Raw genomic sequence first — 23505 nt, forward strand, 5'->3', positions numbered from 1 at the left:
GTTATATCTTGCCATACGTTTATATTGGTTTGGTAGGTGATCACTCAAAATCGTTATTTAAAAATTCTGTTTATTAGATGTCGATTCACGTCAATACCGAAATTTCGGTTTTATCTTTTACAAGTTTATAACACGGAGAAGCTTTGAAGGTACATCACTCCTATTTTGTTTGGATGTAAACCATCGATGTTTACAGCAATATCAAAGAATAAGATGATGATGGTAGAAAGAGCTATGGGCGTGTGCCAAATATTACATGCATATCGGACCATGAGTTGTTAATCTGTAATAGAAGATTTCCAATACAACCATATTGAGAAGGAATGTTTACATGCTATACTCTCGTACTAAAGTATGAAGGAGTTCTTGTGTCGTTCACTTTAGACACACATCTTTAATGATATTTAAAAAAAAGACAGAACCAATTTAAAGTCATTTTCCCTATTTTTTAATATAACTATAAGTCTTTTATATGGCAAGAATATCCCTATTTAGCGGACAAGCAGTTTATTCTTTTTTCTGTTATTGAATACCAAGAAAGAAAATATTTACCCTTGGAAAAAAATGTGTAAACAGATTTTTATTTTATCAAATCTTTTTTTTTTAAACTATTTAGATTTTTATAAATAGTATTCTTTACACCAGAAATGTTATTTATAAACAAGCGTATGAGTTTTAGTAATATTGACTAGTTTATATCACTATCGGACACGCAAGACAGTCTGAGAGATGTATATTATACAGTACACCCGACAGGAAATCGCTTGAATACCTGGAGTGTCACCTCACAATACCTTTGGGAGTAATACCTTTAGCCATGCAGGTGATCAGACAAGGGAATGTCCGAATTTATCAAAATAAGTTTAATACATTAAAGAATTATGAACAAATTAGATTTTCGTAAACAATTTTTACGGAACACTTATTTATGATAATTTATGACTTTGAACTATGACTTTTTAACCAATTCCCATATAAACAGTTAAAAACGACATGCAGACCTTGGTTACTTACAAAAAACTGTTTTCCGTATCAAATTAGTAAGTCGGATAATACAACCGTACGATTGACAAGATATCCATTCGCAATTACGACTACTGTTTTGGTCTTTTGTGGTTCATAGACATATCGTGGCTAAAACGGAAAAGATGGTCAAAGATGGTCAAATTGGCGGAACGCAGAGAATTGATACTCTAATTTTAAAATCGATGGTGATCTCTTGTCTAGCAGAATAAAATTTAATATCAATGAATTTGAGCATTTTTATACAGAATAATCAATTTTTGATTTTTTTTGCGGAGTTTCCCTTTAAGCTAATAGTAAAATCTCGGGGGAAAAATGCATCTTTTCCCGATATTTCACAGTTTGACGTCGCGCAAAATAACATTTACGGCAGCAATTTTAAATGTGTCAAAAAAAAAAAGAATTCTTCAATTATTAAGTAAGAAAATTTCTGTCAAAAAATTATTATAAAGGACACTTTTATTAAGGAAATCACAACTAATTGAATAAAATGGAGGAATGAAATGGAGAATGTGTCAAAGAGACAACAATCCGACCAAAGAGCAGAAAATGGTGCGTCTAACCAGGACTAAGGACTCCTAAGTGCACTAATGAGAATATGGTACTAAGGACTAAAAGGGGTGCTGTACAATGTAAACACATTTCTTATCTAGATAGATATTGATATTTAATGCATATATTCAAATTTAATCAATAAAAGATCACAAATTATAATAGAAGATTCATAGAACAACGTCTGTGCCGGTTTTCGTTAATTTTTCCGAAAATCACTAAACTATAATAAGACACGTGTCAAATTACATAACTGATACATTGTAACACTATTTCCTTAAACAAACAAAAAATATTTGGATAAGAAAATTATCCTGACATTTAGATATATTTACCATAAAAATATGTTTTAAATTTTTAAAATATCATTTTATATGCATCGGTTTATGATTAAATGAAAAAAATTAAAAAAATTGTTAAGCTATTTTTTTTTATTCCGGGAAGGAAAATAATGTTTGAATCGAGAAAAATAGCCCCTCCCCTATACATGCTCACTAATTTACCTAAGTGGGGGCTTAAATTTGGACACCGATCGCGAGGCCTGACTGCCATAAAAAAAACAGATTACGAACAGCAAACAGTGGATACACCAATTGATATGTACATGTATGAAAGACAACGACGGACACAAAATGATTGCAATGTAAAATTTCAACTACATGTACCATTAAGATCGATTTTTCAAATCTCCTTATCAAATTAGACCTGCATTTTATATAAAAAAAAACACATGGGATATCTATTACCGTTTGGTTTCAAATTGGAATTAAAAATATCATTTCCCCAAAGAGTTTTAGGTAACACCCCGAGAATCTCACCTCCTACAAATTTGAAGTGTCAGGATGTTTGGAAATATGTATGAATTTTCTTACATACTTGAAACTGTATATAAGGAATAAAAAAAATCAGTATGTTTACTGTACAAACAAACAACAGTCACCAATTGTGTCAGTTATATTGTTTAATTCATTTATTACTGAGAGAAAAATTTGATTAATTGATTATTCAGTGGTTGTTTAAACGTCCAGTGGCAAACGTTTCATGCATATTCAGGACGAAAAGTCCTTTCAGAAGTATATAATGAAGTATTTGATAACAAATGTTTAAATTTTCCAATTGTTTGGTAAATGTCGTTTTCTTAGCTAGTTCTAATTAATTTGTACGAATCAAATTTTCTGACAAAATAATATCTTTTGCTCTAAATTAACATATACGATTCTGATGGATAACAATGGATAATATAAGGAACATTGTAACTTACATATAAAAAAAAGAGATTATGATTGTTTAATCAGTTATTTTGTCAGTTCGCTCGTGTCAGTCGGATCACTGATTTCCGGCAATATCAAGGAAAAACCGACACGTTCTAAATAATTTTCAACTACTCATTTATTGGTGAAATTAACCTAATATGCCCTGTTGATAAGTATATACATGCATGTACAGAACTAGAAAAATTTGCAGTGCATGTTAACATAAAAGAATCAAATAATTTCTGCTATGCTTGTAGTGAATACAAAAACAGCTTACTATTTTTTTTAGATATATACATATAAACCGTCAAAGTGAAAAATTATATAACATGAAAATAAAAATACATAGATCATTCGTTTGTTGCAATCAATTATATCAAACATGTAGTTGAAATAATTTTTAGAACCAGTCACTGTCTATAGATATAATGCGTCGGGCATTGTATGCATGAAAATAAAATTTAGATATTTAACTGTATGAAATAAAATTAGTTTAGGGTTTCGCGGAACACAATGTCTCGCCTTCGTTTGCCGTAAACTTGACCTCTCAGGCTGAACTTTAATCAAGACACTATATTTTGATTGGTAGGAGCTTCTGTCTAAGTTCAGAAATATTTCCGGTGCCTATAAAATAGCCGACTTTAATTTAGTTATTTGAATCTGAGCTGGCAAAATAGCATATTATATATTATGCTGGTATCGTCAAAACAGCTACAAGTATTGCCTTTAATTACAATGCATATAAATTTTAAATACTATTCTAAATATTAATAGCTTTGAGACTCGTGTGCGTTCGTTGTTCATTCGTCAATGAATCATTTAACGTGCGTGTATCGTGCGTGTATCGTGTATTTATCATTCATCGTGCATCGTGCGTGTATCGTGCGTTCATCATTCATCATTCATTTTGCGTTAATCCTTCGTGTAACGCTCATCGCTCATCGTGCGTGTATCGTGTATCGTGCGTGTACCGTGCGTGTATCGTGCATTCACCGTGCGTGTATCGTGCGTGCGTGTATCGTGCGTGCGTGTATCGTGCGTGTGGTCAGTTTGAATTTTAGAAGGTCTGTACCATTTTTCTTAAGAATTTTTTTTTTTTTTATATAATGCAAATAATAATATTTTGACAAACATTCCTACAAAACTGATTCCACAGAGGAAGCTTTGTTACCACTGATGGAATACTATTCCCATTACATTTTTTAACTTCTAAGGAAACAAGAATGTGTCCACAGTACACGGATGCCCCACTTGCACTATCATTTTCTATGTTTAGTGGACCGTGAAATTGGAATAAATTCTCTAATTTGGCATTAAAATTAGAATGATCTTATCAAAGGGAACATGTATACTAAGTTTCAAGTTGATTGGACTCCTACTTTATCAAAAACTACCTTGTCCAAAAACTTTAACCTGAAATTTGCACTATCATTTTCTATGTTCAGTGAACCGTAAAATTGGGGTCAACACTCTAGTTTGGCATTAAAATTAGAAAGATCATATCATAGGGCACATGTATACTAAGTTGCAAGTTGATTGGACTTTAACTTCATCAAAAACTACCTTGACCAAAAACTTTAACCTGAAGCGGGACAGACCGACGGACAAACAGACGGTACAACGGACGCACAGACCAGAAAACATAATGCCCCTCTACTATCGTAGGTTGGGCATAAAAAGAAGATTCTGGATAGTAATTCATATAAGTTTAAAGTTATAAAACATGAAAGTTATTTATTTGTTAATACAAATGTATATATATACTAACTACAAGTATTTGATCCACAGCCAAATATTGACAAAAAATATTTTACCTTGATATTGGGTCTGGAAAGGGACCACCTTTCCTGAATTTCCTAGGAATGCTGAAACAAACAAAAATATAAATCCTGTTATAACATTGATAGTGTTACCAGTTAAATTATCATATCTTCATCATCACTGGAAATTTAATCTAGAATAAGCAATCTTGAATCTTGACAAAATGTACTAAAAATTCTAAAGAACAATCCTATTTTTTCACACCTCTTATAAACTATAAAATTGGGTTATAAACCAATGAGACAGCAACTAAGCTAACAAATGAAAAAAAAAAAAAAAAAAAGATTTCACAAACTCAGTGTGTTAAATTAAGTTTGTCCAGTGTATTTGGTAATGCAAGTAGTTTTAAGATCTTGTAGAGAAATACTTTATATCAAAATCATTAAGGTCTTATTAATCATAACCATTAAATGTGATGCTAACTATTTTCCATGTACATGTATAAGCAAATTTGTGTACAATACCTCTGAACTGCAATTCAAAGTCCTTCATTTTGACATCTGTTTCCACCTGTGCAGTTTTCTGTTGTTGTTCACTCATTATCTTCTGAATCTTTCTGGCATGTTGGTACACTTGTGTAGCTAGATATTTCTTACATTTCTTCTGTCCTATTACATGCTGGTCCAAAAACTTGTGAATCTGTTAAAATAAACATTTTTAAAGTCATTGCTACTGATTTCTTTTTGAGTAGTGTACTTTTATTAGATATTACAGTACATTTTATAATGTGTTGTTCTATCATATATACATGATGTATATGTATGGCTTATATTGGATTTTTATTTTATTTGATAAGAATTGGAAGACGCCACTCTTGGTGGTGAAACATGTCAACCAGAATAAGCTCTTATCATGCGGTAATTAATGGGTGTTGTTGTCTATATTGTAGTTTTAAGAATTGGAATAGTAAGGCAAGAGTTTGTCTTACTGTTTGAACACTTTCAGACACTGCAGACTTCCTACTTTGGTTAACAATGGTTTAGAGTTCTAACCACACTGATTGGTCATCTTTCAATGTACTGGTATATTAAAATAACAAGAATACAAATTATACCCCAGGCAAACAAATATATTCATTAAGAATTGTTCATTTCTTAGTATCTTACATCTTCAGGCTTGTAGTTGACCGTGATTTCTGGTTTAGGTGGTTTTGGTGGTTCTGGGGAACTAATTGGTTCTACTATGATGCTGGCTTTACAGTCCTCGTTCTGGCAAACCAATACCGAAAATTTCTTTTCTGTAAACAAACAAAAGTTTCCACATTAAATACATTGTTTTCAAAAGCCCATTCCACTAGAAACGCAGCAACCCATTATAAACTACATTCCTGTAATCACCCCAATATGAAAATAGTAAGCTATAAAATTTCGAAATGACAACATGTAAACCATGAAATTCTATAAAGGAAGTCACAATTTTCTCACTCATATAGCAGTAAAGTAACTTAAATCAAAAATCTTAATACATATTAAAGCTGGAATCATTATTGTAAAAAAAAGTCTAAAATTCTGAACTGTAATCAAAGATCTGTCCACTGAAAAATATAATTCAACTTTGGCTTCCCATTGATAAACAATGGAACTGTATTCACAAATTAACCAGATATGTAAATACATTTGAAGTACCCTATCAATGCCTAATTTTTGTATTATTTTTTTTATAACTATTCAAGACATGTTTGACAACAAAATATTTAAAAACAAAATAAATATCTGCATATCAACATGATACCTTATAGCGGGTTATTTTCCAGGGGTGTAAATTTAAAAGGATAGAACAAAATCACCAAAATAAATTCTACCAATTTTATTCTACCAATTTTAAAGTGAACATGCAAAGATATTGATAAAAGTTTTTAATCCGCAAAAATGATAACCACCAAAATATTTCGTTTACTTTATTCAATTAAAATTTAAAATCGTGAAATTTACACCCTCGAAAATAACCCACTGTTCAGTAATTGCAAAACTAAACTGGTCATTTGTAAATTTTTAACAATTTGATCTGATTGCAAAACTTATTCAACCAATTGCATTTTAAATTTCATGGAAACATCATTTAAAGACATACAATAATAAACTTACCTTTACCAGCTAAATCATATTTATTTTCGTGGCCACATTTATGACACTTAAAGGATTTTATGTCACCAGGTGGTTTGAAATTTTTTCCTCCTCCACCTCCTTCCTCCCCACCTCCGCCATCTTTCCCGGTACACATAAATCGATAACTGCCTGGGGCAGCACTTATTTGTTGCCATACTTTGAAAATTCTTACATCAGAAACCCTCTGCACACAAACTGTAAATAAAAACATAATATAACTGTTTTGCAACAAAGGACGTTGTCTTAGCTATATTATAAACATTGCAGTATTTTACAGTAAAAACTATGTACATTTTGGAGTCATGCCTTCAAGGCAGCTCTGAATGTCTCAACTGTCGTGCCAAACCATACTGATGTAAGTATATTGTTCCATCCCTAATACTCCATTTTTACTCCTTGGAAATAAAGATTGGCCAAAGAAATCTGTTTTGGTTCTTTCTTGGTAGAAGATGTCTGTGACCTTTTATAGTATTTTACTTTAATAATCTTCTGTTGTTTATTCAAATTACATTTACCACAAAATTTATATTTTTATTTTAACTGTTTTTAAATTGCTGTACATGTTCTTATTGACTCTTATGTGACACCTTAATTTTGCCAATTTCATATATCAATGACTCACACCATTTCCATTAGCAAAACAATTTTTTGACTATACATACAGTATGCTGTTTGAGGTCACCAAGATGTTAATTTGTCAAACTGAATCAGTGTATGCTGAACTTAGAAGATTGATGTGCAGCTCTCACTTGCCATTTTTTTGGTCTACATGTATATAAACAGATTTCTTACGCACGATATTGAATTCTAATTATATAACTATTTCAGTTTAATCATTAATCATATTTATCTCAGCTCAGCTGCAATTGTATAATATAAAGGAAAATCATCTAAATCAACACAATTCCTCTATTTACTCAATTTGCTTTTCTAACATAGATTTTAAGCCATTTAAATCCATGAATGACCTAAGAGTAGGGAAGGAGGGGATGACATTCCAAATTTCAGGAAAAATGATATGCTGAATCCAGAATTCCAAAAAAGCATTCTATCCTAACCGGCCTGATTTCCCCAAAAATAATCATAAATTCTCCACAATTATGACAATAAACCTGATACATGTCTAACTCCTGAATTCCAGCAAAAATAAAGACTTATTAAAGAGAAAAGTCTATGAGTATGATGCAAGATTTTTTATATTAGTTGTTATGGTTATCGACTTTGAACTAGATGTCAGTAACAACATGAACAAGTTCTCTCAAATCTCTACTTAGTGTCTTTTCGTTGTTGGGATGTACTTATACCTGGTCTCTTCCACAAGTTTTTGTTATATCATATATCATATGTACATTGTATTTCACCTGATTTTTATAGTTCATTCTTATAAGTGGTACTGGTTACACCACTGTCCTTTATTAGGGGACCGTTGGGATCCTGCTAACATGTTAAACCTGCCACATTCTGTATGTATTGTTAATTTGTATGTGCCTGTCCAAAGTCAGCAGCCTGTAATTCAATGCTTGTCCTTTTGTTGCTGTGTTACATATTTGTTTTTCGTTCATTTTTTAAAACTAGTGTCTTTTCGTTGTTGGGATGTACTTATACCTGGTCTCTTCCACAAGTTTTTGTTATATCATATATCATATGTACATTGTATTTGTATGTGCCTGTCCAAAGTCAGCAGCCTGTAATTCAATGCTTGTCCTTTTGTTGCTGTGTTACATATTTGTTTTTCGTTCATTTTTTAAAACTAGTGTCTTTTTGTTGTTGGGATGTACTTATACCCGGTCTCTTCCTCAAGTTTTCGTTATGTCATACATGTACATGTATATCATATGTACATTGTATTTCACCTGATTTCTGTAGTTCATTCTTATGTGGCACTGTTACACCACTGTCCTATATAAGGGGACTGTTGGGATCCTGCTAACATGTTAAACCTGCCACATTCTGTATGTATTGTTAATTTGTATGTGCCTGTCCAAAGTCAGCAGCCTTGTCCTTTTGTTGCTGTGTTACATATATTTGTTTTTCGTACATTTTTTAAACATAACTAAAACTTGTGGAAGAGACCTGGTATGAGTACGTCCCATCAACAAATGTCATTTTTGTACAATAATTAGGCCATTAGTTTTTTTCGTTTGGAATGTTTAACATTTGTGATTTCATGAACTTTTATAGCTACATGTAACTATGCGGTATGGGCTTTGCTCATTAATTGTTAAAGGCCATATGGTGACCTATAGCTGTTAATTATTTCTGTGTCATTAGTTATCTTGTGGAGAGTTGTCTCATTGGCAATCATACAACATCTCCATTTTTATATTTGTATACCCATCTTTTCTGATCAATTTTATCACTATTTTTTTTCAAAATAAAATAAAATAATCATAACCCCACACCTAGAATAATGTCATCTAAATCCAAATTTTTGAATGGAAAGATTATAGCAGGATTCAAGCATATTGGTGAGACTGTCTCAAGAATGTCCTTTCAAAGGCCTTTTTTATTTCTTTTACCGTACACCTGTTACATTATAATAAAAATCATAAACATTTATGAATTACAATTGCTTTTATTTTTATTCCTTATATATCAATTTTTACTGGGGCCAGATCGACTTTACATATGAGCCAGATCGATGTGGGGCTAGATTGACGAGGAACGGATCGACTTGGGCCGGATCGACCCAAAAGCCAGACTGATTACATATGGATTATGTTACATGTACATGTACATGCTGTAGTAAAATTAAAAATGCATACATGTGAACCTCCCGACGGGAGTACAAAACTCCCGTTTTCAGGGGTCTCCTCCCTTCCTCCCGTTCAGGAGAAAAAACTCCCGTGTATGAAATATTTCATGAATGAAAATTTTCAGCCGCCATATTTGATCATTTCTTACTACTGTATATAATAAATTTTACCTGTACATCAAAGAAGATGTATAATTAATTGGCTTCACTAGACAGCTGGGGTGTCAAACATACTGGTAATCAACAATGTTCACCTCTGGCTAACTGCCGTTGTGTTATAAAAACGATGTGTATTGGGGATATTGAACTACATTTTTGTTACTTCCCTTTGTTTTATCCTGTTTTCAGTTATTTTGCTTTTAAAAATGTAAATTGTAAAAAGACTATTAATGATTAATATTTTAATCTAATAATCATAAACGGATGTTGATTAAAGGAATTTAAATGTTTTGGGACAAATAAAAAAATATAAATTTATAAATTATTTTAGCAATCTAGACCTCCTTTCAAGGATTAAATTGAAGTTTATATTCTAAATCTGTTTATCAATTATGTGATTGGAACATACAATATCTTTAAAAATTTACACAGATAAGATAGATACATGTAAATATAATGATTTATTTGCAAGCAGTGAACAATCATTTATCAAAAACAAAACAAAACTAAACAGGAAACAGATCTGCTTAATATTTTATTTTATTCAAATAGAAAGGCAATAAGGGTACTTTAAACATATTACAATTTGTAGAAAAAACACAATTTCTACTTCATATGGTTACATTTACGACAAAATTTATGTCGATAAAAAACCTCCTGATCTGAGTCCTAATCTCCTGACCAAAATTTTCAAATCTCCTGATCTGAGTTTCACAGTCCATCACATGTATGAAAATGACAGTTTAGTAAAAGTGCTGTCATAATTGACCTTTACTAGATATCTACACTTCCGTCAAAAACATTTCAGTTGTGTATATTTGTGTGCTTTAAATAGAATATTTTCTGGAAATGATGAAATTATAGTCGAAAAATTGCATTTTTTTTTCATCATCATGAGCATGTTGTCAAATTAATACATGATATTACATTCACTTTTCATCATTGACATCTGCCTCACAGTTTAGAAAATACTTACCAATGTTTCTTCTGAAGGTAGAAGCAACCATATGACGAACAGGGCTACTGCAAAGCCTTATTGATGCAGACATATTTGTTGATAAAAATTTCAATGTAAAAATGTTACTGTTCCTAAACTTGATCGACAACAGGTTACTTTTCAAACAGTTGTGTTTAAAAAAAAGTCGAAGTGCTTAAACGCTATCGCATATCACGAAATGTGTGATTTGCAGAGAGGATATTCAACATAAAACAGTTTTATATAAGAATTCTACTAGTCTTCCATCTCAACGATTGTTGACATTTTAAGGTCAAGGTTACAGGGAGAAATCGTAGTTCACAGAAAAATATATATAAAATAACTTTGACAGTAAATGTTTTAATCTTGAAAATCAAAGAAATACCACTTTTATCAATTTGATATCCCTCAGTTGTTTAATTGAAATTCAATCTCGTAGTTTTTTATCCAAAATATTAATTTCGATATTGCGTGTTTGGAAATCTCCCTAAAGATCCCTAAAGATGGCCGCTTCCACCAGTCAACAATTTTATTCTTGACCAGGCCAATGGCAGGCCGAGGTAGAGGTAGAGGAAGAACTGTATCCTTCAATGTAGAAGCTTTGGGAATCAACAAGGGAGAAGTACCCATAGGGCCTGTTCTTCAACCGCCACCACTCTTCCCGGTAAATAGAATAAGAAACAGAGATGTCATGATGAAATAGATAAATAATTTGATTGATTGAGACCAGTAACAAATATTTCATTCTCATTCAGAATAATATATGAGAGTAGAAACACATGCACTCGTCTCAGAAAAAAAGGTGTTATTTAAAAGTATACAGGGGGTGGGATGGAATTCTGAGACGAGTGCCTGTGTGTAGAACAATGTAGTAAAAAAAGTCACAGGAAAAAAGCGGTACCTCAAATGACACTGTTATATTATTATCCGAATAACACTTGTAATGACCGAATAACACTTGTAATGACCGAATAACACTTGAAATTTTATATTAATAGCACATATTGGTGTCTAATTTTTAAACAACGATTATTAAATAATAGTATAGTATCGATGTATTTGATTACTTATAAATGATTTAAAGCAAGAAGATAAGTTGATAAAAAACATTTTAAATTTAGCGTGTACATGTACATCCAATATGGTGACCAAAAAAATCACAATGGTCGATTTACTAGCTAAATTTAAAAAGATCTTTATGAAATTTTCTGCTTTCTGTAAATCATTTTCAAGTTAAAAATATATACATTGATAAAACATTTATATATAATTACTTAATAAATCAATGGTTAAAAGTCACCAATATGTGTTAATATTAAAATTAAAAGTGTTATTCAGTCATTACAAGTGTTATTGTGATAATAGCAGTGCAAATGAAAATTCAGATAATAACAGTGTTATTCGGTCATTTGCATTACCCGAAAAAAAAGTCATGCAAAAAATGTCACAGGAAAAAAGGTCACATATAATTGGGAATATTTCTCCCCCAAATACATGTATGTTATAAATGGTCATATGGCCACATGTATCTGTATCTATACTATTAAACGAGAAGACCTCATTTTGGGTGTCGCTTCTCTTCTTTCCACAATAAATTAATCAACGTGCCTCTGTGTCCTATAGGTACAGTGCATAGTCACATTTGTCATCCATTCATATGATTATTCAGATTGAGTTATTTTTGGAGAAAAACAAGAAAAAAGGCATCCAGATATTGTCCCGTCATTGGACGAAATTTTAAGTCAGATTAGACTTCCGGTTTGCGTTTTTCTGTATACTTTGAACATACATATACAAAGAATAAAGTGTATTTTCAGAATTCTATCTGCTATCATTTTCAAGTTTACTATCCACGGCAGTCACAGAGTTTATTAAATAGAGAGGGTCTGTATACTATATCAATGACCACTATGGGTCGATTAGTTAACTTAGAATTGAAAGTAAATACACTATATTTATATAGTAATGAAGAGGGCTAACAATATTCATGTGAACTTTTGATAGCTTTTCTGAAATTCTCCAGTCATTAAATCTTTTACAAAATTCATTGATTATAAAAAAAAATAAGATGTGGTATGATTGCCATGTTGAGACAGCTCTCTACAAGAGACCAATATGAAACAGATATTAACAACTATAGGTTACCGTACGACCTTCAACAACGAACAAAGCCCATACCGCATACTCAGCTTTAAAAGGCCGCGAACTGACAATGTAAAACAATTCAAACCAGAAAACTAGCGGCCTTATTTATGTACAAAAAAATGAACGAAAAACAAATATGTAACACATAAACAAACAACAACCACTGAATTACAGGCTCCCGACTTGAATGTTCATAACATACTAAATGTATGTTCATATTGAAATTGATAGAAAACCAAAAAATGGGAATATTGGAAATAAAGGAAGAGGGATAAAAAAAGCATTTTCCTGTCCCCAATAAGAGGAGGGATATGACCTTTATCGGGACTCCGGGATCGAGTGTTTTTAAACTCGGGATTTCGGGATTTACCCTTTCGGGATCCTGGAATTCCTTTTTTTGAATTTCAGGACCTCAGGATTTCGTTTTTAAGCCCGGGATTTCGGGATTTCATGTTTTAAAGCCCGGGATTTCGGGATCAGGACCCCTCCTATCCCCCTCCAATAACCTATGACTTATGATAGTTTTGCTGAAATTTTCCAGTCCTTTAATATTTTACAAAATTCTTCCAACAACACTTTTCATACTTTAAACTACGCTCTAAATGCCCGCGAAATATTTCGCGGGTGTGTTCTAGTATATAAATATAATATAATAATATATGGTGTTTCATGGCCTAACATGCCCTAGATAAATATAATTCAAATGCATTGTATGATTTAGAAAACTTAACTGGATTTTGCCATGCACTTTTTCGTCCCTGCGAAGATGGTTAAATTAACAAACAGATAAGTTTCCCTTGATATGGTCCAGTCATGTCAACAGTTTAAATCACCAATTATTATCAGGTATCTATTGTCCATCTATTGTCCATGTCAGCCAATGCAGCTAACTTCAATTATTACCTGTGGGGAATTTCTTAGACCTGTCTCCTAATTTAGTTTATTTTGGCATCTTCTGTAGGAATGAAAAAAAGTGTACTGCAAAATCCTGGTAAATTTTTATTTTTTTAAAACATAAAACTTATTTGAAATTTATTTATCTAGGGCATGCCATGCCTTCAAAATTTTACAGATGCGCAGGATAGCTGTACTCAGAGTAAATTTGAGCTGAAAAAACGGGCATTTTAGCCAAAGGGTCTACATGAAACTTTACTTTAGGTAATAGAAATAAAGTAATTCGCAAAATCTTTCTATTTAATTATTTTATCGTGTTACGAAAGTGAACATTTTATGCAACAGTTCCAGCTACCAAAATAAAATACCTTTGCATTAGCCGAGAATGCACAGTTAGGTTTAATTTAATTAAGTCATTGACATCTGGTTTAAAAGTAATATTTTTAATTTGTCTAAGGTGTGTTAATTTTAAGTTACTATTAACTACTGGTACCATCATAATCCAACTACATTTCTTATGCCTATACTTTCGCAGACCATCAGGCTTAAGCTTATGGAGGAATCACACTTAAGCGTAAATCATGGCACTTCAGCTTGACCATCGAACTTAAGGGTCCCCATTGCACTTTAGAGTCCTACATTGTATAAATATTCTGGAGATTTGTATCAACATTTTCTGTTCACTTTAATGATTAAGCTACATATTTTCCTAGTTTTATAACGACCACTGTGGTTTAATATGGTATAACATTGTCACCATGATCCAAATGTCATTTGGTTTCTAGCCGAAATTTAGTATAGTTGTATACATAGATTTTGAAATTGTACCACAAGGTTCAATACCACAAAAGGAAGGTTTTGATTGATTTTGGTGGTTATTGTTTTGACTTGTATGGAATAAGGGGAAATAAACTGTCACTTTTCTTGTTTCAGGAAAATAACTATTGTAAGTGTTTGGAACTCTATGAAATTGTACCAAAAGGTTCCATACCTCAAAAATAAGGTTGGGATAGATTTATTGAGTAACTTGTAATGGTCAAATCCCTTTTAGAAATTAGGGGTAATCCCCCCTAAAACAAGGATTTTATGTTTTCAGGAACAATAACTTGAGTGCATAAAAATGTATTTATAAAATTGAGAAAAGAAATGGTGAATATGTCAAGGCGACAACCACCCGACCATAGAGCAGACAACAGCCGAAGGCAACCAATGGGTCAATGTAGCGAGAATTCCCACACCCGTAGGTGTCCTTCAGCTGGCCCCTTAAAATATGCATACTAGTACAGTGATAATGGACGTCATACTAAACTCCGAATTATTCACAAGAAACTAAAATTTAAAGTCATACAAGACTAACAAAGGCCAGAGGCTCCTGAGCTGGGACAGGCGTAAAATTGCGGCGGGGTTTAACATGTTTAAGAGATCTCAACCCTCCCCTATACCTCTAGCCAATGTAGAAAAGTAAACGCATAACAATACGCACATTAAAATTCAGTTCAAGAGAAGTTCGAGTCCAATGTCAAAAGATGTAACAAAAGAAAATAAATAAAATGACAATAATACATAAATAACAACAGACAACTAGCTGTTAACTGACATGCCAGCTCCAGACCTCAATTAAACTGATTAAAAGATTATGTATTCATCATATGAATATCAGGCACAATCCCTCCCGTTACAGGTTTAGTATCATACTATCATAAAATATAAGAACATAACCCGTGTCATGCCAACAACTGTTTTTTAAAAATAAAAATACATGTATTACATTGTACCATAAAATACATGTATTACATTGTACCATATTTTTTTTTAAAAAGGGCCGTAAACATAAACTCTTGTGTATACATTTTTCTTGACCAATTTCAATGGGGTCTAATTCAAAGTCTTGAATTCATGCGGTTCTATTATATGATGAATTTAACTGTGTATTTAGATTTTAGAAATTATATCCCTATGAAAAAATTGTCTATTTTGTGGTCTAAAGTGTTCAAATTTAACTTTAATATTTGATTTCATCAAAAACTGAATATTTAGGTTTCTTTGATGCTGTATCAAACCATGTATTGCCATTTCATTTATTTTGGTCCCGTTAATAAATTGATCCACATTGAAATCAAAATCTTAGCCCTGATCAGAGTACCAATCACTTGACTTTATCTTTTATCTCCAATATCATGTCCAAAGCAAACATAAATACCATTCTTGTTGTGGATTATCTGGATAATGGGAGAAGTTAAATGTGGGTAGGTGTTGTGTAGTGACCACTTCTTTACAAAAATACTCTTAAAACGCCATGAAATATTATATTATAATAATGCAGGAGTTGATTTTTTTCTCTGTATTTTAGCCACAAGAATTCAAACCAGTACCACTGAAACAAAGTGAAGACTATGAATATATTTGTGCATTGAAGAAAGAATTCATAGGTTTTATGAAAAAGTCCCCATACTACATACAATCCAAAGAGAAAAGGAAAGATATTGATAGATATTCAGATAAATATCAATCAGGACAAGATACATTGGGACAATGGAATCCAGGTAAAGATTTTTATGAATGATATATTATACAGAACAAGAAACATAAGAGCAACACAATCTAGAATGATAGAATCCAGTTAAAACTTGCATTATCAGTACATTAAACTTTAACTTCTCTAGTACCGGTATTCTGCAATCTTTAAAAAAATCACTTTCAAACAAATAAACCCAGCAGAACTGTTGAACCCTTATATATATATACAACTCATCTTAACATCAACCCAACAATGTTAGATCTGTAAATTTGCTTTCACAAATGTTTTTGTACTTCCCTCGCCGGTATTTGAACCCATGCTACTGAGATATCGTGACAGCCGTCTCGCTAGACCACACGAACACCTGGGCTTCAAAATAAAGCTTTCAGTGGCTGTGTGTTACCTTCCCTCGTCAGTTTAAATCTAGCGTTTTAATTTATATGCTCTAATATAAAATAGATATATATATATATATATAAATGTGATCTCAGTTTCAGACCTTTATAGATATCCTTTGAATGTATATATTTTAATTTGAATTGGCAGATTGGAGAATGTTTCCAGATGAATTAAAGCCTGCAGAGAAGAAAGTTCGTAAATTTGGTGGCAGTAAACCTATAAAACCAAATATTCCAGCCTCTAAAAAGTCAAAGACATCAGAAAAAGAAATATCAAAAACTTTGGAGGTACATGTATTGACATCAGAATCATATTGTGTGGATGTAAAAATTAGTTAATTTTCTATTTCAAAATCAAGTTCAGCACAAGTAGTTTTCAGTCTGTGGGCTGCTAGGTTTAACCCTGTTTCATTGAGTTGCTGGGTTGGTGTCTTAATGAAGTATTACCACAATTTCCTTTTGTTATACATTTGTACATTTAGATATGTATTAGAATTATTCCATGGCAGGCAAGTTATAGTTAAAGACAATTCTTATTGAATTAATGGAAGATACCTACTGTAACCAGCCATGATAAAAATCTTAAGGAAGTCAACAGCTACATTACTATAAGACATACAATGTGATGAAGTTGAAACCTCAGTTAATAATAGCATAGTTACACAACAGGGTTGTTTGGGTTTGAACATTACTTCCTACTAATTAATGATGTAAAAAATATTATTTTAAAATTCCTAGTTGATTAATGGCAAATATATAATGTTGACAGAAACTGGAGAAAAAAGAAGCTGCCATGACAAATAAAGAAGGAGAAGAAGATGAGGAAGAGGAAGGAGCAAACCCAGAAAAGAAAACAGAGGAGGATCTAGACCTTGATATTGATGAGGAAATTGATGAAGAAGAGGTATTGACATCATATAAGAGGAGAAGAAATTTGTCGTAGTAATATACATGCATATTGGAGGGGTAGAACTTTTCACAGCTCTATCATATTTTTCAACATCATGGGGACCAATAATAATTTAATCACGAAATTTCAGAAGTGGTTAGAATAATAAATATCATGAAATTTCAGAAGTGATTATAATAATATCATGAAATTTCAGAAGTGGTCATACTGTGGATTCATTATTGGTAGTATATCAATTTGAAAATTGATACCCATGAAAATAAATGAATCCACAATAATAATATCAAGAAATAAGATGTTGGATCAGGAACAACATCAACACTTATCAAAGTTTGTGATTAGGTTACAATGTCAAGACATATCTGGGGCTCCTATAGGGTTCCCCCGTAGGTCACAAGGTCACATTTAAAAATTATCTCAGGTCACCATGTCACTTTAAGAAGAACTAAACGCTTCAAATCTTATCTAATCTGTAGTTTTTGAACATTTTTAAATGTTACAGATCCTAATAATGCTACATCAAGTCTAAAGGCAACCCCACTAAGGTTGTAGGTATGTTTTGACCTTGTTGGAGCCACATATATATCTGTTTAAATGCTCTGTTACAATGTATTTTTATTTTTTTTATTTTAACTCAGAAGAAATACAGAACACAGGATTTTTTTTAATTTTTCATGCTCTATCATATGTATGTAAGAATTAGGACTTAAAATTCATGCATTATTTTTTCATTCAACAAGATATTGACTTTTTCACTCTTAATTATTTTGTAGGAAACTGATTATATATTGACGTACTTCGACAATGGAGAAACATATGGTGATGATGATGACGATGATGATGGTGACGGGCCAATATATTGAATCAACACTTTCCTCTAAGGGAGATTCAAAGAAAACAGTGATAAGAAGATGTGAAGAAAGGACTAGGAAACTTCAGATAGTTGTCAACACTTCTTTGACTGTATACAGGTCAAATTAAGCTGGAACACATTTCTGTAAAGCAACAAAATAATGTAATCAGTAGAGTTCAATGAAAAGCTCATATGTTACAATGGATGCATTCAGATATAAATTAAAACTTTAATTACCATAAAGATTTTTTTTTTTTTAATTTATTTAAAAACAAGAATGCATATTCTGAAATGTCTCGCCTTCTTTATTACTGACAATTGATTTTTTTGTAGATAGACCTAAATATAAAGCAATCCTACAAATATCAAACAAAACTTATCATGATCCAAGAAAATGAGGTCAAAGTAAGATAAGCCAAACTAGAAATACAGGTACACGTTACAATCATTCAATACACCAAATATAGTTGACCTATTGCTTATAGTTTGTAAGAAACAGACTTAACTAGTAAAACTAAACATTGACTAATGAACCATGAAAATGAGGTCAAGGTCAGATGAACCATGCTAGACAGACATGCACACCTTCTGATCAATTTATGCATTAAATATAGTTAACCTATTGCTTATAGTATCTAAGAAACAAACTTAACTTAAACTAAACTCCGAATTATACACAAGAAACTAAAATTTAAAAATCATACAAGACTAACAAAGGCCAGAGTACATCATAAAATATTTCCATACGCCAAATTTAGTTGACCTGTTGGATATAGGATTAGAAAAAAATACCATAACATAAAAACTTATTTATAACCACTGAACCATAAAAATGAGGTCAAGATCAGATAACAGTTGGACATGTTCAACTTACAATCCTTCCATACAGCAAATATACTAGATTTTACTATACTATTATATGGACTTGACCGCAAAAAAAACCTTTTTCACTGATCCATGAAATGAGGTTGAGGTCAAAAGAAATCTATCTGACAGGCATGAGGACCTTGCAAGGTAGGCACATACTAAATATAGTTACCCTTTTACACATCATATTAGAAAGAAATTAATATAACAAAATTCTCAACATTTATTTCAATTTGACAGTAATCACTGATCCATCAAAATTAAGTTCAGGACAAAAGACATATAATAGACAGAAACATTACATAAGGCATCTTTTAACAAAATATGAAGCATCCAGGTCTTCCACCTTCTAAAATATAAAGCTTTGAAGAAGTTAGTTAACGCTGCTGCCGGATCACTATCCTTTTGTCAAGCTCTCTGTGACGGAAAAAAAGGTTGAGGAGAGGACTCTTTTTTTCTCATGTTCACAAAAAAAAATCTCAATTTATAGTATTTATTATATCCTCTCTAAAGTATGATTGAGGAGGTATACTGGTTTACCTGTTTATGTTGTCCTTCCAACTGTAACACATTTATGGCACACTTTTCTCAACTACAACATACAGAAATTGGCATATTAATATCTACTGTCTGAATGCATCATATATATGTCTGTTTTATTCACATTGATTCACAAGTATGAAAATGTTTCATATATATCTCTTTTTTTCACATTGGTGCAAAAATAAGAAAATTTTCAACACTTTTTAGTCATCAACTACCAGTAGTAAAAGAGGGTCTTGATAAATTATTACTATAAAGTTTTATGTTGTTGAACTTTATTGTATGGCACATTTTCAGATCCTTAATTTTTCTACCATCTCTTTTCCACATACATGTATATATGTTCTTCGGGTTGAAACATATATAAGAAATGCTGGCCTCTCTTACATTATGAATATAATAAGATGTGATATGATTGCCAATGACACCATCAATTCTAGACCTAGGATGTGAACATAAAGGTGTACACACTGAAATTTCTCCCTTGATTGAATTTCTGTAATACGAAGGGTTTACATAAACTTAACCTAAATGATCTATGATATAAGGTCAAGGTAAGATGAACCATAGCACTCATAATAATATAGTATTTTACTTTACAGTCACTGAACAATGAGATGTGGTGAAGGATAATGGACATTAGTTTTGGACTGACAGAACAATGCATCTGCATACGAGTTGAGAAGCATCTATGACTTCTAACTTCTGACATATAAAAGCTTTATAGAAACAGTTTACAGTCTCTGCTTTCAGATTATAACCCTTGTCTCTCATTCAGAAAGTATCTTCCCAGGAGAAACAAAAATTACCGAACTCATACTGGTATCGGATATTGCCAGAGGATATAAAATGTGAAGCCTTTCGAAAAAGAAATGAATGGCATGATTTAAGCTATGATGTTTTACTCATTATTGAATTTATGTTGAAAGTGTGCCACATGAAGTTTTACTACAAGTCTCACATAAACTTAACACTATCAATGTTCTATGATAATGAGGTCCTGGGTAGATGAACCAGGCAAGACAGATATTTACACCTACCAATCATTCAATAGACATGAGGTCCTTGGTAGATGAACCAGGCAAGACAGATATTTACACCTACCAATCATTCAATAGACAAAATAATGAGAGTCGTGGTGTAGTAGTAAGTGCATCGGACTACTAACACAAAGGTTCCTGGTTCGATTCCCGTCTGGGATGAAAATTTCAAGTAATTAATTTTTCGGATCTCCCTTGACACCATTTGCGAGTATGGTCTTGGGGAAAAGATGCCAGTCTGTCATACAGGGACGATAAATGGCTGACCCGTGTTAAGAAAGAGCCATATCTCTTGCACGTTAAAGACACCCTTGTAGATTTCGAAAAAGAGTAGGCTAATGCCGCTACAAGGCAGCACTCATCCCGCAAAGTGGAAAGGGATTAATATAAGTTGCAAAACTTGTTTCCCAATTCACTATAAACACTAATAGACAAAATATAGTTGAACTGTTGCTGATAGTATCTGGTAGACTGACAAAATTACAAAAATGTAACATTTACCAATAAACCATGACAATGAGGTCAAGGTAAGATAATACCTGCTAGACAGACATATACACCTTTTACTCCAATTATTCCATACACCAAATATAGCTTACCTGCTACATATGGTATTCGAAAAACAGACTGAAATATAAAAACTTAACATTGACTAATGAACAATAAAAATAAGATAAAAGTCAGAAATCATGCCAGACTGACAAGTTCTTATTGCAATCATTCCATACACCAACATATAGTTGACATATTACTAATAGTACTTGAAAAACTGACCAAAACATAAAAAACTTGCCATCGACCAATGAACCATAAATATGAGGTCAAGCCCAGACAGACAGACATGTAAACCTTACAATCATTCCATACACCAAATATAGTTGACATATTACTAATAGTACTTGAAAAACTGACCAAAACATAAAAAACTTGCCATCGACCAATGAACCATAAATATGAGGTCAAGCTCAGACAGACAGACATGTAAACCTTACAATCATTCCATACACCAAATATAGTTGACATATTACTAATAGTACTTGAAAAACTGACCAAAACATAAAAAACTTGGCATCAACCAATGAACCATTTAAAATAAGGTCAAGATCAGACAGACAGACATGAAAACCTTACAATCATTCCATACACCAAATATAGTTGACATATTACTAATAGTACTTGAAAAACTGACCAAAACATAAAAAACTTGGCATCAACCAATGAACCATTTAAAATAAGGTCAAGATCAGACAGACAGACATGTAAACCTTACAATCATTCCATACACCAAAATATAGTTGACATATTACTAATAGTACTTGAAAAACTGACCAAAACATAAAAAACTTGCCATCGACCAATGAACCATAAATATGAGGTCAAGCCCAGACAGACAGACATATAAACCTTACAATCATTCCATACACCAAATATAGTTGACATATTACTAATAGTACTTGAAAAACTGACCAAAACATAAAAAACTTGCCATCGACCAATGAACCATAAATATGAGGTCAAGCTCAGACAGACAGACATGTAAACCTTACAATCATTCCATACACCAAATATAGTTGACATATTACTAATAGTACTTGAAAAACTGACCAAAACATAAAAAACTTGGCATCAACCAATGAACCATTTAAAATAAGGTCAAGATCAGACAGACAGACATGTAAACCTTACAATCATTCCATACACCAAAATATAGTTGACATATTACTAATAGTACTTGAAAAACTGACCAAAACATAAAAAACTTGCCATCGACCAATGAACCATAAATATGAGGTCAAGCCCAGACAGACAGACATGTAAACCTTACAATCATTCCATACACCAAATATAGTTGACATATTACTAATAGTACTTGAAAAACTGACCAAAACATAAAAAACTTGGCATCAACCAATGAACCATTTAAAATAAGGTCAAGATCAGACAGACAGACATGTAAACCTTACAATCATTCCATACACCAAAATATAGTTGACATATTACTAATAGTACTTGAAAAACTGACCAAAACATAAAAAACTTGCCATCGACCAATGAACCATAAATATGAGGTCAAGCTCAGACAGACAGACATGTAAATCTTACAATCATTCCATACACCAAATATAGTTGACATATTACTTATAGTACTTGAAAAACTGACCAAAACATAAAAAACTTGCCATCGACCAATGAACCATATATATGAGGTCAAGCTCAGACAGACAGACATGTAACCCTTACAATCATTCCATACAACAAATATATGGAAAGCCAACGGGGTCAAAATTCTTAATTCGTGACTTGTCAATTTGTAACTCGTAACTGTGTGAATTGTCAATTTGTATATTGATGTTTTGTTACTTGTGATTTGTTAAATGTCGATTTGTAAATTGTCTATTTGTATATTGATGTTTTGTAACATGTCGATTCGTAAATTGTCAATTGGTATATTGATGTTTTGTACTTGTCGATTCGTAAATTGTTAATTTGTATATTGATGATTTGTAACTTGTCGATTTGTTAAATGTCAATGTGTGAAATGTCATCGTTGTATTATGCTATCGATCATTATGACGACAGATGGCGCTTGGTCTTTTTTTTTATGTGTATAAGCCTTCTGTAAGTATGTGAACCGCCATATGGAATATATATACCAAAGTAATTTAAATCAGTTCTGTGCACCACCACATACA

General features: G+C 32.1%; 2 protein-coding genes across 4 annotated transcripts in view; one reads left to right on the top strand and one right to left on the bottom strand.

Moving 5' to 3' along the window:
- The window catches only part of LOC134714862 (ATP-dependent Clp protease ATP-binding subunit ClpX-like), a 28404-nt gene extending 17452 nt beyond the window's left edge, over positions 1–10952 (bottom strand). For all 3 annotated transcript variants that reach the window (XM_063576512.1, XM_063576511.1, XM_063576510.1), the window contains exons 1-5: positions 10645–10952; positions 6734–6949; positions 5756–5886; positions 5114–5288; positions 4643–4693 (exon numbers count right to left, since the gene is read on the bottom strand). In XM_063576512.1, coding sequence (XP_063432582.1) covers positions 4643–4693; positions 5114–5288; positions 5756–5886; positions 6734–6949; positions 10645–10717 — 646 coding nt within the window. In that variant the 5' untranslated portion in view covers positions 10718–10952. The remainder of the gene's footprint in view (positions 1–4642; positions 4694–5113; positions 5289–5755; positions 5887–6733; positions 6950–10644) is intronic.
- Positions 10953–11117: 165 nt separating this feature from the next.
- On the top strand, positions 11118–18605 carry LOC134714863 (DNA-directed RNA polymerase III subunit RPC7-like). Its single transcript, XM_063576513.1, has 5 exons — positions 11118–11308; positions 16034–16226; positions 16748–16887; positions 17369–17503; positions 18283–18605. The coding sequence occupies exons 1-5, from the start codon at positions 11192–11194 to the stop codon at positions 18370–18372; spliced, it is 675 nt and encodes a 224-aa protein (XP_063432583.1). The 5' UTR covers positions 11118–11191; the 3' UTR covers positions 18373–18605.
- The last annotated feature ends 4900 nt before the right edge of the window (positions 18606–23505 follow it).

The sequence above is a fragment of the Mytilus trossulus genome, chromosome 4 (assembly GCF_036588685.1).
Source record: "Mytilus trossulus isolate FHL-02 chromosome 4, PNRI_Mtr1.1.1.hap1, whole genome shotgun sequence".
In the NCBI taxonomy this organism is placed as follows: domain Eukaryota; kingdom Metazoa; phylum Mollusca; class Bivalvia; order Mytilida; family Mytilidae; genus Mytilus; species Mytilus trossulus.

Bases quoted from the DNA above. Each gene is read 5' to 3' on its own strand.
- LOC134714863 (XM_063576513.1), top strand. From the start codon at position 11,192: ATGGCAGGCCGAGGTAGAGGTAGAGGAAGAACTGTATCCTTCAATGTA. The intron at 16,227-16,747 runs GTAAAGATTTTT...TTGAATTGGCAG, and splicing joins ATTGGGACAATGGAATCCAG to ATTGGAGAATGTTTCCAGAT. The intron at 16,888-17,368 runs GTACATGTATTG...TAATGTTGACAG, and splicing joins AAATATCAAAAACTTTGGAG to AAACTGGAGAAAAAAGAAGC.